At 49.6% G+C, this 12,458-nt stretch overlaps 1 protein-coding gene across 1 annotated transcript in view; it reads left to right on the forward strand.

Annotated features, from left to right (window-relative positions):
- LOC135827522 (mucin-19-like) overlaps window positions 1-12,165 on the forward strand; it is a 33,780-nt gene extending 21,615 nt beyond the window's left edge. The window contains exons 6-9 of the mRNA XM_065340008.1: window positions 3,854-3,946; window positions 6,453-6,884; window positions 9,096-9,216; window positions 10,277-12,165. Coding sequence (XP_065196080.1) covers window positions 3,854-3,946; window positions 6,453-6,884; window positions 9,096-9,216; window positions 10,277-12,029 — 2,399 coding nt within the window. The 3' untranslated portion in view covers window positions 12,030-12,165. The remainder of the gene's footprint in view (window positions 1-3,853; window positions 3,947-6,452; window positions 6,885-9,095; window positions 9,217-10,276) is intronic.
- The last annotated feature ends 293 nt before the right edge of the window (window positions 12,166-12,458 follow it).

Raw genomic sequence — 12,458 nt, forward strand, 5'->3', positions numbered from 1 at the left:
CTCAAATACAATCACGTCCTCGTGATTCGAGTACGAGTAGCAGACCACGAAGTGACAAACACGGATAGAAGATAATATGATGCGCAGACTGGACTTGGGCGAGAAAGATTACTTAGTTGATAGCCGGACTCCAATAATCGACTGAGATTAGAAGACACTGATGGCATGCATGGTCGCGTCGGAATAACCTCGACGATAGGAGATAGGCAGAATGGATGACTTGCGTAATATACAGGTATGTATTCGTGAACAGGCTCGGTTGATATCCGGACGCATTGAAGGCAACTGACATTGAAGTACTGGCTGGCGCGCAGGAGCAGATCACAGGACTAAGACGAACATTGAACATTATAGTAGATAGCGAATTACTGGGAGAGCGTCCACCGGAATATGGCAAATAATATCGGAGATGATAGCGTTTGGAATAGACAGAAGAATGCACTGATAAACAAATCATAAAGGAGCAGCACACCAGGTTCACACGATCTCACGGGGTCAAAAAGGGGAAAGAACTGTCCTCCAAATAGGACCTGAAAAACCACAGCATTCTTGCTGCACAACACCGGCACAACCTGCCAGGAACATCGCAGTTCAAAACCGAACTGAATACACTATAAGGGGCATTGTCACACACATTATCCCAGGTTAGCTGGGTAGACCGTGGCTCACCATGATCGGACGCCTACCAAACTAGACTGGATTCACACACTCGCATAAAGGAAGACTGAAGAGAATAGGAAGACTGAAGGAAGACAGGAAAGAAAATGCCATATCGGGAATTAGCTTACGTTGGGCATGGAGCTTGATCGGGAGAGACGCTGTCTGTCATCATTTCTGGCTATTAATGGACGTAGCGGGCAGCCGTAGGAGGAGTGGCGGCTGGCGCAGCAGGTTGGGCCATGCTGGTCGTACGAAACTAGAAAATAATTTACCGCTCACTGGGCGTCGAGTTGCGGGCCGGGCTAGCGCTTGTATCATTACTACCAGGAAACAGACTGTCGCCCGATGTTGCCACGGACACAGCACACGTCTTTCTCGTAAGTCCACCAAACTCATCCTCAAAAGCTTTCCTCTCGTCAACAACACGCGAGTCCAGGTCGATCCACAAAGCAATCAAATCTCGCCTCTCCACATCAACAATAAGAAGTCCGAAGGAGAAAGCTACTGCCAGAAGTAGTCCGCAGAATCGCGCAGCCATTGGCGCGGGTCACGCATCTTGAAGGACGGTCGGTAGGTAGAGTCTTCTTACTGCCGCAATGCTATGCTATGTGCACCCCCAATTTTGGTGTCTCTCCGGAGGCGTGGGTTCGCATCCCACCGCTTCCACCAATTTTGTAGCGGGCCGCAGTCTCTTGGAGGCAAAAATACAAGGGTCTCAGTGAACACACTGTTGTTTATTAAAAACTGAAATTAACTGAAATTAACTGGCAATGAAAAGAATCGTGAGCAGCAGCTTTTATACACAGGCAGACTCCGTACGCTAATGTACGGGGATACGCTAACGTACGGGGATAAGCTAAATGTACGCTGTACCATATACCGTATATTCTCTATTATAAGCGCCGTGCTTATATTTTTTCAACACCCCTCTACCCCGTGCTTATATTGGAGACCGCGCTTATATTGGAGACCGTGCTTATATTTTTTCAACCAATGCATCCATACAGAGTGAGAAGAAATACATGCTAGATATCATGCATGCAGCATTGATTTCCACCAGGACCGGGCTAATAATAGAGACTGTGCTTATAATGTTTCGAAAGGTGCTCACAGTGTGCTAGTATTAGAGACTGTGCTAGTAATGGAGACCTGTGCTTATAATAGAGAATATACGGTACACTATACGCTGTGAAAGTCACCAACGTGCCAACGCTACACATGCAGCACTGAATTCCACTGACACCGGGCTTCTAAGGTTTCAAGCGGTGCTCCCGGTGTGCTGTGTATAAGCCCATTGCGCAATGACGTAATCTGTACCATAAACACCCCACACTGCCACCTGCGTATGGTCGTCTGGGTGCCTGAAGCTGTCAACCAAACGTTTCGTTTGAAATCATAACAGTCCAAGAAAGTGAGACATCTCAGCCAATTTGAGACCAGAATAGTGTTTGGCCTTGCGCTGATTCAAATCCTGTTCAGATCCTGTTTTGGCGGGATGTGGGGGGGGGGGGGGGGGATCTGGAGGCCTTGACGCGTGTGGTGTTTGAGTGGCCCTTGCATATGTTTACTTCAAAAACTTTGTGACTTTTATGGATCTGCCCGGCCTAGTGAATGCAGCCCTGAGCCTTAGTTTTGTTTTACAAAAAAACACACACCATTTGACGGCGCAAAGCAGCAAGGCAGCGATGAGACATGATGGAATGGCAGGAGTGGGGGAGAGGCAGGCATAGTGCAGTGCTGCTGCTCTATGAAATCCAGCCGCGTCACTCATATACACGCCGGGCGTTGTTACACAGCGCCCTACAGTCCATTCATTGGAAAAAAAGAGTAAAAAAGTAAATTATCGTGTCCGTTCCCAAAGGGAACTCACATTCATTGGAAACTGGCACCCTAGCTGTTTGGTGTCTCCCACACAATCATATTTGTAGATATCGTGAAAACAACAGTACATCATGCATTGTGTGACCCGTGCAATTACTCCTTGCCACATTTGAGGGCAGAAAAGTCCAAGAACAGGGAAATAGAAATTCAGTCAGGTTTTACAAAATTAGGAGAGGTTTGCCATGGCAAAATGTTTGGAGAAGCAGATCCAAAAACCCAGATTTTTGAGATTAAAAGTGGGTTTTGATCCTCAATTCGGCCAAAATCCGACTTTCAAAAGGCAGCGGGACTGTTTCCGATGAATGGACTGTAGACCCTGCGAACACTGGGCTGCGAAACGGTGCAAGGCAAACGAGTGACACGACTCTTTCGTGGAGCTACACTCGAGCTCTGAGTTACACCAAGAGTAGATAAACCTGAGTGTGCAACTCCGGATCTCTCCTGCACAATCTGCAGATACCCACGCCCACGGCGGAATTTTTTGTTGACGTCACCTTTTTTCAGAGAAACGCGCATTTTGCCGCAGAGCAGTGTGAGAGCACGTGCTGTGCACCGACCTTGCAGTGTAAAGCCCGGCCAAGTGCACGAGGGAAAACTTTCCGAAAGACTCGCAGCGCGTGCGTCGTCGAAAAGATTACGTCAACAAAAAATTCCGCCGTGGGCAAACCCATCCGCAAGTTACACACTCTTGTTTATCTACTCTTGGTTACACTAAGAGAGGTACCAATTATTGGAATAAGAGTGTGCAAGCCTCAAGGAAGTACCTTTATATCCAGACACATTTTTCGTAACTCTTTTTGTCCTATGAACCCAGCTTCTTGATCACAGCAACACTTCAGAATGTGGATAAAAATGGTTGACCAAATTCTTGTTTTCAGGGCACGTATTCTGTACCGTGTTGGCATCGGTCTGGTCCCAGTCCGTCTCATTTGCCATCTCCTTTCTGTTGTTGCATGCGCGGGTGTCTTTTCCTACGTGGTTATGTGTGTATGTGCGTTTGTGTACGTGTGGGCGTGAGTGGGTGTTCGGGTGGGTGCATGCGGGTATGTGTGTGGGTGGGTGCATGGGTGTGTATGTATGCGTTTGGGCATGGGCGTACATGTGGGCATGGGCGTGCATGTGGGCATGGGCGTGCATGTGGGAGTGCGCGTGCATGTGGGAGTGCGCGTGCGCATGCGTGTGGGTGGCATGTGCGCATGCGTGTGGGTGTGCGCATGCATGTGAGCATGTGTGTGTGTGTGTGTGTGTGTGTGTGTGTGTGTGTGTGTGAGTGTGCATATGCGTGCGCTGTCACGTCAATTACACTGCGCAGTTCTTTGCAATGCCGACCAGATGTGGGACGCAGCGTCAAAAGCTTGCAAGTGCAAACTTCCCGGCTATGCTCTGACCAACGGAAACTGCACAGGTGAGCATGGTTCTAGCAAGGTCAAAATCGTAGGGCAGGGGAGGGAGGAGGGGGGGGGGGGTTCCATTTTCGAAATAACTGTCTTGCAATGCGAAATACAAGGTGTACCTGACTTCGCCCCAGATAAGTGTGCCTTGATGAACCCTCTAGTACTGACTATCGACTGCAATTTTGTTTAACCCTTTGCGTGCTGAGTACGAGTTAACTCGCACTTTATGCATGACCTGATCCACTACGTGCGAGTTAACTCGCAAAAAAAGTGCGCGCGATATATCGCGGTGCATAGACCAGTGTACAAACTTTCGTAACTTCGTCAAACAGAAACGCACCGCAATAATCAATACACCGTTGGAAAGGTCTTGGCCTCATCTTTCCGGGGATATAAAGTTCTTCGCGATAGGATAAGAATTCATTGAGCGGCGACAAGATGAACACGGAAATCACGGCCCAGAGTGAACGCAAATTTATTTTGTTCATGAATTATTTTTGTTGAGGAGCGTGTCAGGGTATTTCCCTTTGGCACGGCGCATGCGTGATGGACATCAAATGCAGCGCTTGGATCTGAGCTTTGCAGCGCAGTTTGAATTGTGAAAATCTGTTGAATTTGGGCAAGAAGCCGAACAAGAATGTGAAATTGAGTTGTGGCGCCGTTCCGAGGCACGGTGGAGTAGTTTGGAGAGGACGTGGAAGTGGCCCTGATGTGTCTATGGAGCTTAGAGCTGCCAGGATGGATTCGCTTGGTCCTGACCTTTCCAATGAGCCCAGGACGATGAAAATCCATCAAGGTGGAGTGAAATGAGTATAAATTTCGTTCGGAGCTGTGAGTGCATACTCCACCAAGAGAGTCAGTGCGCTGGAAAGCCAGTGGATTGGAGAAAAGGGGCTCAGCATGCAAAGGGTTAAAGGCAAGAAAAAACACGAAAATCGGGCAATGAGTAGGACGGCGGTGCTTTTTCACAGGGAGGGGGGGGGGCAAACAGGGTAAGGGGGGGGGGGGGGCTGCTGCGCCCCCTTACCCCTAACCCCCCCCCCCCCCTAACCCCTTTAGCTAGAACCCTGGGTGAGCTTTGGTCGGCATCTAATTAGTGTACAGTGATACTGGAGCACAAAACTATTTTAAAAAATTTTTGTAACTCGGATGTTGAGCCAATTAAATTATCTTGAAAAGAAGAAGGACAACATGTTACGAGTTATGACAAACTGTCCACCAACGTAACCAGATCTTATACAGTCAGCGAATGCGACAAGGTGTGAGGTTGCCGAATGTCTCAGTACTCCTTGTCAGTTTTGTGCCATTTTGTTGCATTCTCTGACTGTATAAGATCTGGTTACGCTGGTGGACAGTTAGTCATAACTCGTAACATTTTTTCCTTCTTCTTTTCAAAATATTTTGTGTTAAATTATTTTAAAAGTTTAACCATCTCCAGAATTTTTGTTGGTTAATAGCGAGGTGGAATGCTAACGAATTCTGTGTGTGAAAAGCTCCCGGACCTGCAAGTGACTGTACGTGTACAAATCGCTGTGCACATAACAAACTCTAACAGATTTATTAATTCATTCTCTGATCGTTAGAATTGAACGTTGGATCGTTATTAGTGATATGATAGTCGCCTCTGCTCATACTCATGTCTGAATTGCTCTGCACTTCCTGGCTTTGCCCATGCACTCTAGTTCTCGTGTTGATCGTCAAACATATGTACAGTCAACTTTTCGCTATTAACGACCGCGGGTATAACGACAATTCGCGAACAACGACAGAATTTCCATGCCCAGAGCAAAGTCCATTCTACATGTATGCATAGTAATGAGACTTTCGGTATAAGGACACTTCGCGAATAAGGACACTGTTCTGATGCCCGGCCGAGTGTCGTTACACGCAAAGTCCACTGTATAGCGTAAAGCACCCCGAATCCGGGCGAGCTGAGACTGGGCATTGCCCGGAGCTCAGAACATACAGACGTACAGTAACACACGTACAGTAACAGACGTACAGTGACAGACGTACAGTAACAGACGTACAGTAACAGACGTACAGTAACAGACGTACAGTGACAGACGTACAGTAACAGACGTACAGTGACAGACGTACAGTAACAGACGTACAGTAACAGACGTACAGTAACAGACGTACAGTAACAGACGTACAGTAACAGACGTACAGTAACAGACGTACAGTAACAGACGTACAGTGTGTAGGCATGCATGTACACATTTCACTTGGCCAATCGGTGGTCTCACGACCGGGCTGCACGGCTCCGTGGCAGGTGCGAATGCTGCGGCTCACGGTGGAGCAGCACGGTTTCACTGGCACTTGACATTCGCGGTACCGCGATCCTGCTCCTGTTTTTTTTTTGATGACGTATTGCCTGCCTGCGTTCGCAAAAAAAACATTCCCCATCTTCTGGCATACACTGTACCAGTAGGTCCAGGGATGTATTATGAGTAGGAGTCATGTTGTTCTGCTGGCATGCTCTGTCTACACGTGTTGTTCTGTTTCATTATTCAGCAATCCCCACCACTGCTGCGCCAACCACCGCACCAACTACCACACCGACCACCACACAGACCACCACACCAACCACCACACAGACCACCACACCGACGACTACCCCAGCTGCAACTGCAGCACCGACGACTACCCCAGCCGCAACTGCAGCACCAACAACTACGGCTGAACCGACCACTACCCCAGCCGCAACTGCAGCATCGACGACTACCCCAGCCGCAACTGCGGCACCAACAACTACGGCTCTACCGACCACTACACCGGTGACAACAACTACTACTACCCCAGTTCGGTCCACCTCCGCCACGGCCACCACCACATCAGCTACTGGGGGAGCAGCAGCAGCTACAGCAGCACCAGCAGTGCCCGAAACGACGAGATCAGAGCAACAGACAACAGCAATTCGATCCCGACAAGAATCGTCAGATCCAAGTGAGTTTCTACCACTAATCCAACACAGCCTCCTTTTCCACCACATTTTCCTGAGAGCGGACAACCACCGGCTGGTCCAGCAACTTTGCTACTTCGTTTTAGGGGTCGCCGCAAAAGTTTTTTGTTGTCCTTAAACGAACATCATTCGTATGGGGGGGGGGGGGGGAGGGAGGAATGCGAGCCGAAATTGCAAGTCAACCGACACTGTACATATGTCATGTACATGTATGCGATTTTCGCGGTACCGCGGTCCTGCTCCTGTTTTTTTGTTGTTTTTTTGATGACGTATTGCCTGCTTGCGTGCGCGAAAACAAACTTTCCCCATCTTCTGGCATACAGTCGTCCCTCTCCAATCCGGCACTTGTTTCCCAGCACCCTTGCAAACCAGCACACTTTCGGGCAAAACGGATTTTTTCAGTTCATTTTCTACGCTTTAATCCGGCACTTGAAATCCGCCTCCGGATTGAACCTGAAAAAACCACAGGGATTGAACCTGAAAAACACGGAACTTATAGTACATCCGTCGCAAAACCAAAAAACTGAAGAAAAGAAACTGTCAGGGACCGATTGGGACGCACAAGGGCCAACCAGCAACACCCGGAAACCATAACACCCGCAAGGCAAACCGATACAAAAAACGCAGGATTCCTGCAGACCACCAAGCAGACCGTGGCTCACCATGATCAGACGCCCACCCAGACGAACTAGAGAAACCCACATGCCGAAACACAATTATTACAAAACCATACGTTCACAAAAAAATTCAACCTGGATCAAGAACGAGAATCCTACATGAAGTTCACACCTCCCACCAAACCGGAAGCCAACAGCTTTCCTACTTTGTTGACAGCGCATGACCGAGCCTGACAACGCTCTACACCATGTACACAGAACATGGAGAAACTACTACTAAAACGGTAAAAACACGAAACAAAACAATATGAATCGACTACATACGAGGCAGCACCTCGAGAACGTTCAGGTGGACATCTAAACAAATCACGCGACACAGTCACACTATCGGAGCAGTCCGACGGCAACTCCGTGACAAGCACAAGTGCACAACACAAGACGAGATCAAAGCTACCCATGCTGAATGCACGACGAACATGCAAACACAAGTAAGTTCCAGATTCGAACGAGTAGCGCACGCACAGAAGTTTGAAATTTTTATACACAACAGTACAGTACAGGGTAGTCAGAGCGACACAACTAACACAACGGGGCGAACTTCCAACGAGCAGCAAGACTACACTACGAGTACACAAGAGAACACAAGAGAACACGGTTCCACGGAATTCCTGCCAGGACCCGAGTCACCCGACGCAAAACAATTATTTGAAAATTCGAAATCGAATACAAGGTACGGCAACACATTACGCAGAGCAGACAATTACAAAGGCATGCTCACCTGAGTAGGAGCTCCGAGGATCTAGGAAAGGGTTGAACAGACGCAGCAAAGCTGAGCCATGGCGAGAACGCGAAGAGGAAAACGAAAAACACCGGCCGGAGAGCGACGAGCTTCAGGGTCGTGGGTTCGATTAGTTGGGCGCCAAATGTCGTCACGGGTTTGAGAACCGTGAACGAACTGCCTCTACGCTCCTCGCCGCGCCACACAACAGAGAGCCAGTACAAATTGTTAGAGAGCTTTTCTTCTACCTCATTTCAGTAGGCGACTGGGGAACTCATAAAGAAGAACCAACACTGACAACGAACGACTGACAACGAACGTCTGACTCTGACAACGAATGTCTAACAACTGACGTTGACCGTCGGACAACTGACGACGAACGTCGGACAACTGACTCTGACAACTCACGACTGACATGGCAAAAGGAAAACATGATATCAGAAATTGGTGCCCTCGTCAGCACAAAAGGTGGTGTACTCAGCACAAAAAGGTGCACGTGTCAACAACAAAGCAGCGCAGATTTTGTGTCATAATAATTATTATGTAAGCACATTTGCTTTGTACGTACAAGAGGCTAGTATGGTTTTATTTATAGTCGTGCAACCAAACAGGCAATGGTGCCTTCTCACAAGGAGGCGACTTTGAAGAGAAGAGGGCAGAAAGAGAATGGGGAGGCGAGAAAAAACAGGCTCGGAAGGGTGATAGAATGGAGAGGATAATGTAGTAGTCAGCTGACAGCGAGCGGGTGGAGTTCAGAAGCGTGACTTTGTCGTTTTTTGTTATGGTCATTCTCCATGTAGGCACGGCCGGAGGTGGACTGTTTTTCGGCGTGGGCGGAGCGCTTGCCGCTGTGCTCCTTGTTCTGGTGGCACTCATCACCAAGCAAGGACTCAGCAACAGATCGAGGCAAGTCCACGCAAGGTACGTTGGAGTACAGCTATTGCTAGATACGGTACAGTCAGAAAATTTCGCCGGTCAATAATTTCGTCCAACTCTAGAGAAAGGGAGTTCATCCGGTTGAAAATTTAGTCCATGGATCATATAATATAATAAATAAAGAGTGTATTGATAACTGAACAAATCGACACTAGTCCGGCATTTAATTTAGTCCGAGAGCTCCTTGGGCGAAAAGACGAAATTAAATTCCAGACGAATATTTCTGCTTGTACAGTGCTGTAATGCAGGGAATTTTCGGACGGGAATTTGTGAACAATATTGGTGAACTCTATTGGTGAAGCAGCCAGGAACTTAATGTACTGCTAAGTCCATTTCAAAACTATAGACATGCAGTGTTTTTTTTAATATTTCAAATTTGGCTGGAACTTTTTGAGAATAGTTTTCAGAATATTGCTCAGGTCCGCTCCACAGTTACTCTCATATAGTTTTCTAAACGATTGGATAAGAGACGCCCAATTTGGAAAATTATGCACAAAGTGATCACGGATTTTATGTGGTATAGATGCTGGCATTACGGTTTTTGCCTAGGTACAGTCAACTTCGCTTAAACGACACTCGGCGGCGGGGCATCAGAAAAGTGTCCTTATTCGCGAAGTGTCGTTATACCCGAAGTCTCATTATATGTGTCACAGTTGGATGGGACTTTGCTCTGGGCATGAAAATTATGTCGTTATTCGCGAATTGTCGTTATATCCGAAGTCGTTATTGGCGAAGTTGACTGTACGCGTCTATAGTTTTGAAATGGACTGTAAGCGTTGTGATAACACCACTGTTTGGGACACAGACAAATCTTTGTACATGTCTGTAGTATGCTGGAGTGTGCATGTGTTCATCCTGCACTGGCACGTACTGTGTGCAGCATTAGATGCGTGGGTTCAACATCGTATTGCATTGCACATGTATACGCCGACATCGCTTTACATCCAGAAATTAGACAGTGGCTGGAAAGTACAGCGGGGACGGATCAACAGTACTTTACGGTGATAAAAATCTGTTCGTTTTTGGTGTGCATTGTTCATTGCAGACTCAACGAGGTCAGGTCCGTCAACACCTCATCGCAGAGCAGGCACCGCAAAATGCAGCAGGTCACCAGCAACAAAAACAACACCGGCGATGACGGCGGTCGTGAGCTGTATTCGGACGTGGCCACCGGTGTCCGCAGCGCCGGCGACCCGGCCACCAGCCTACACTCCTCGTCCCCGTCCGACGCGGCCCCTCGCATGTCGATGACTCGCGACCACCGGTCCGGCAGCATGGACTCCACTCTGTACCTGGCCGACGTCGCCAGCCGTCGCGACTCGTGCGGCGTTCATGAGCGCACACCGGCAGACGCCAGACAGCGGTCTCTCTTCAGCATCGGACCCACCGACGAACTAGCCGCCATAAGCGCCAGGGGCGATAATGGCTTTGCTCAGTCGGACTTCCTGTACGACGCTGCGGACGGCTTCGCCAACGCCGTGCATCGTGCGGGCCATGAGACCATCCCGAGCCCTGGTGATATCTTTGGAGACTCGGAGGACATCTACAACTCCGAATATGACTGTCTGCCGGCGGCACACTCCAAGCAGCAGGATCCGTCTCCCATATTTGGTGAGCAGCATGATCCGTCCGCCATATACAGCGTGCTAGAAGTCACCGAGACGGGCGTGAACCGCTCCACGATCAGCGAGCCGTGCATTCTTAGGCGCTCAGGCTCCAATGATATCTTAGCCGAGCAGGAGTGCATGTATATGGACGATCCTGTGGCGTACACGGACACCGTCGGCGCGACAGATCCAAACGAGGGCAGCGTGCGAGCACGCGTTGTCGCAAAGCCGCGCAATGCAAAGACACGCCTAGCAACCCAGGACACAGTCCGCACTGTCGGCAGCTATCTGGTCAACGAGGACCAGGACAACGCCGACTATCATGGCAGCCTGTGGCGTAACCCTAGCGACCAAGACCTGCATTTCGTCGTCAGCGAGAACCGGGAAACGGACGACGACGCGTACACATGCGGCAACTCGCGGAAGTCGTTGAAAGCCGCCGCAACTAACGCCACGCTCGCCAAGAAGCTACGGAGCACGGTTGGCGATAGCAACGCCATGCAGCACAGCCGGGAGATGAGTCTCCGCGACAAAAGTCGCTCGCGCACCGCCACCATCTCGACGGTGTGCGACGCTCTGCCACTGGGTTACGGCGGGGTTGAGCCCACGTCCCCAGGCCTACGCAGCCAGGACGATATGCAGCTGTATGACATGGCGGAGAACACGGACTACATACAAGCAGGAGGCCACGTGGCACGACCGAGGCCGTCGTCGTCGTCGAGTCGACACACCCGGAACAGCAGCCGCAAAGATTCACAGACGAGAGATCCTCACACACCGGAGGCCATCGTCGAGGCGCCGATGGTCTTCAGCGAAGACGCCGAGTACAGTCTCGTGCCGTTCGACAATGCCGGCTGCCCGTCGCACCCCACCGTATCCACGGCGATTCGACGGCAAATGACGGACGAAACGGCAAGCCAGGCAGCCAGCGCTCCTGTGGAGACGACACAGGGTGATATCTATGCCACGTTGAAGAAGGCGGCAAGCGGAACGTTCCACTTGCTAGGCGGCAGAAAGGGAGATTCAACGCCCGCCGTTGCCTCCATCACAACCGCCTCTGCTGCAACTCGACCCGGAGCCAGGCAAGCAGTGGACAAGATTGAAACGGCCGAGGATGAGTATACCCTCATACCCGGTCCCGTTGCCAAGAGCAGCACGGCCAGCAGTGCGGAAATACGCACGGCTCAGTGATTGCGTGTGATGACATGGTACTCAGCCAGAAAGTCGCCGTTGCCCCTTGTTAAGCAAGCAATTACTGCCCCTTGTCAAGCAAGCAATTACTGACCCTTGTCAAGCAAGCAATTACTGACCCTTGTCAAGCAAGCAAATACTGACCCTTGTCAAGCAAGCAAATACTGACCCTTGTCAAGCAAGCAAATACTGACCCTTGTCAAGCAAGCAAATACTGACCCTTGTCAAGCAAGCAAATACTGACCCTTGTCAAGCAAGCAAATACTGACCCTTGTTAAGCAAGCAATTACTGACCCTTGTCAAGCAAGCAAATACTGACCCTTGTCAAGCAAGCAAATACTGACCCTTGTCAAGCAAGCAAATACTGACCCTTGTCAAGCAAGCAATTACTGACCCTTGTCAAGCAAGCAATTACTGACCCTTGTCAAG

This window comes from Sycon ciliatum, chromosome 11 (genome assembly GCF_964019385.1).
Source record: "Sycon ciliatum chromosome 11, ocSycCili1.1, whole genome shotgun sequence".
NCBI lineage: Eukaryota > Metazoa > Porifera > Calcarea > Leucosolenida > Sycettidae > Sycon > Sycon ciliatum.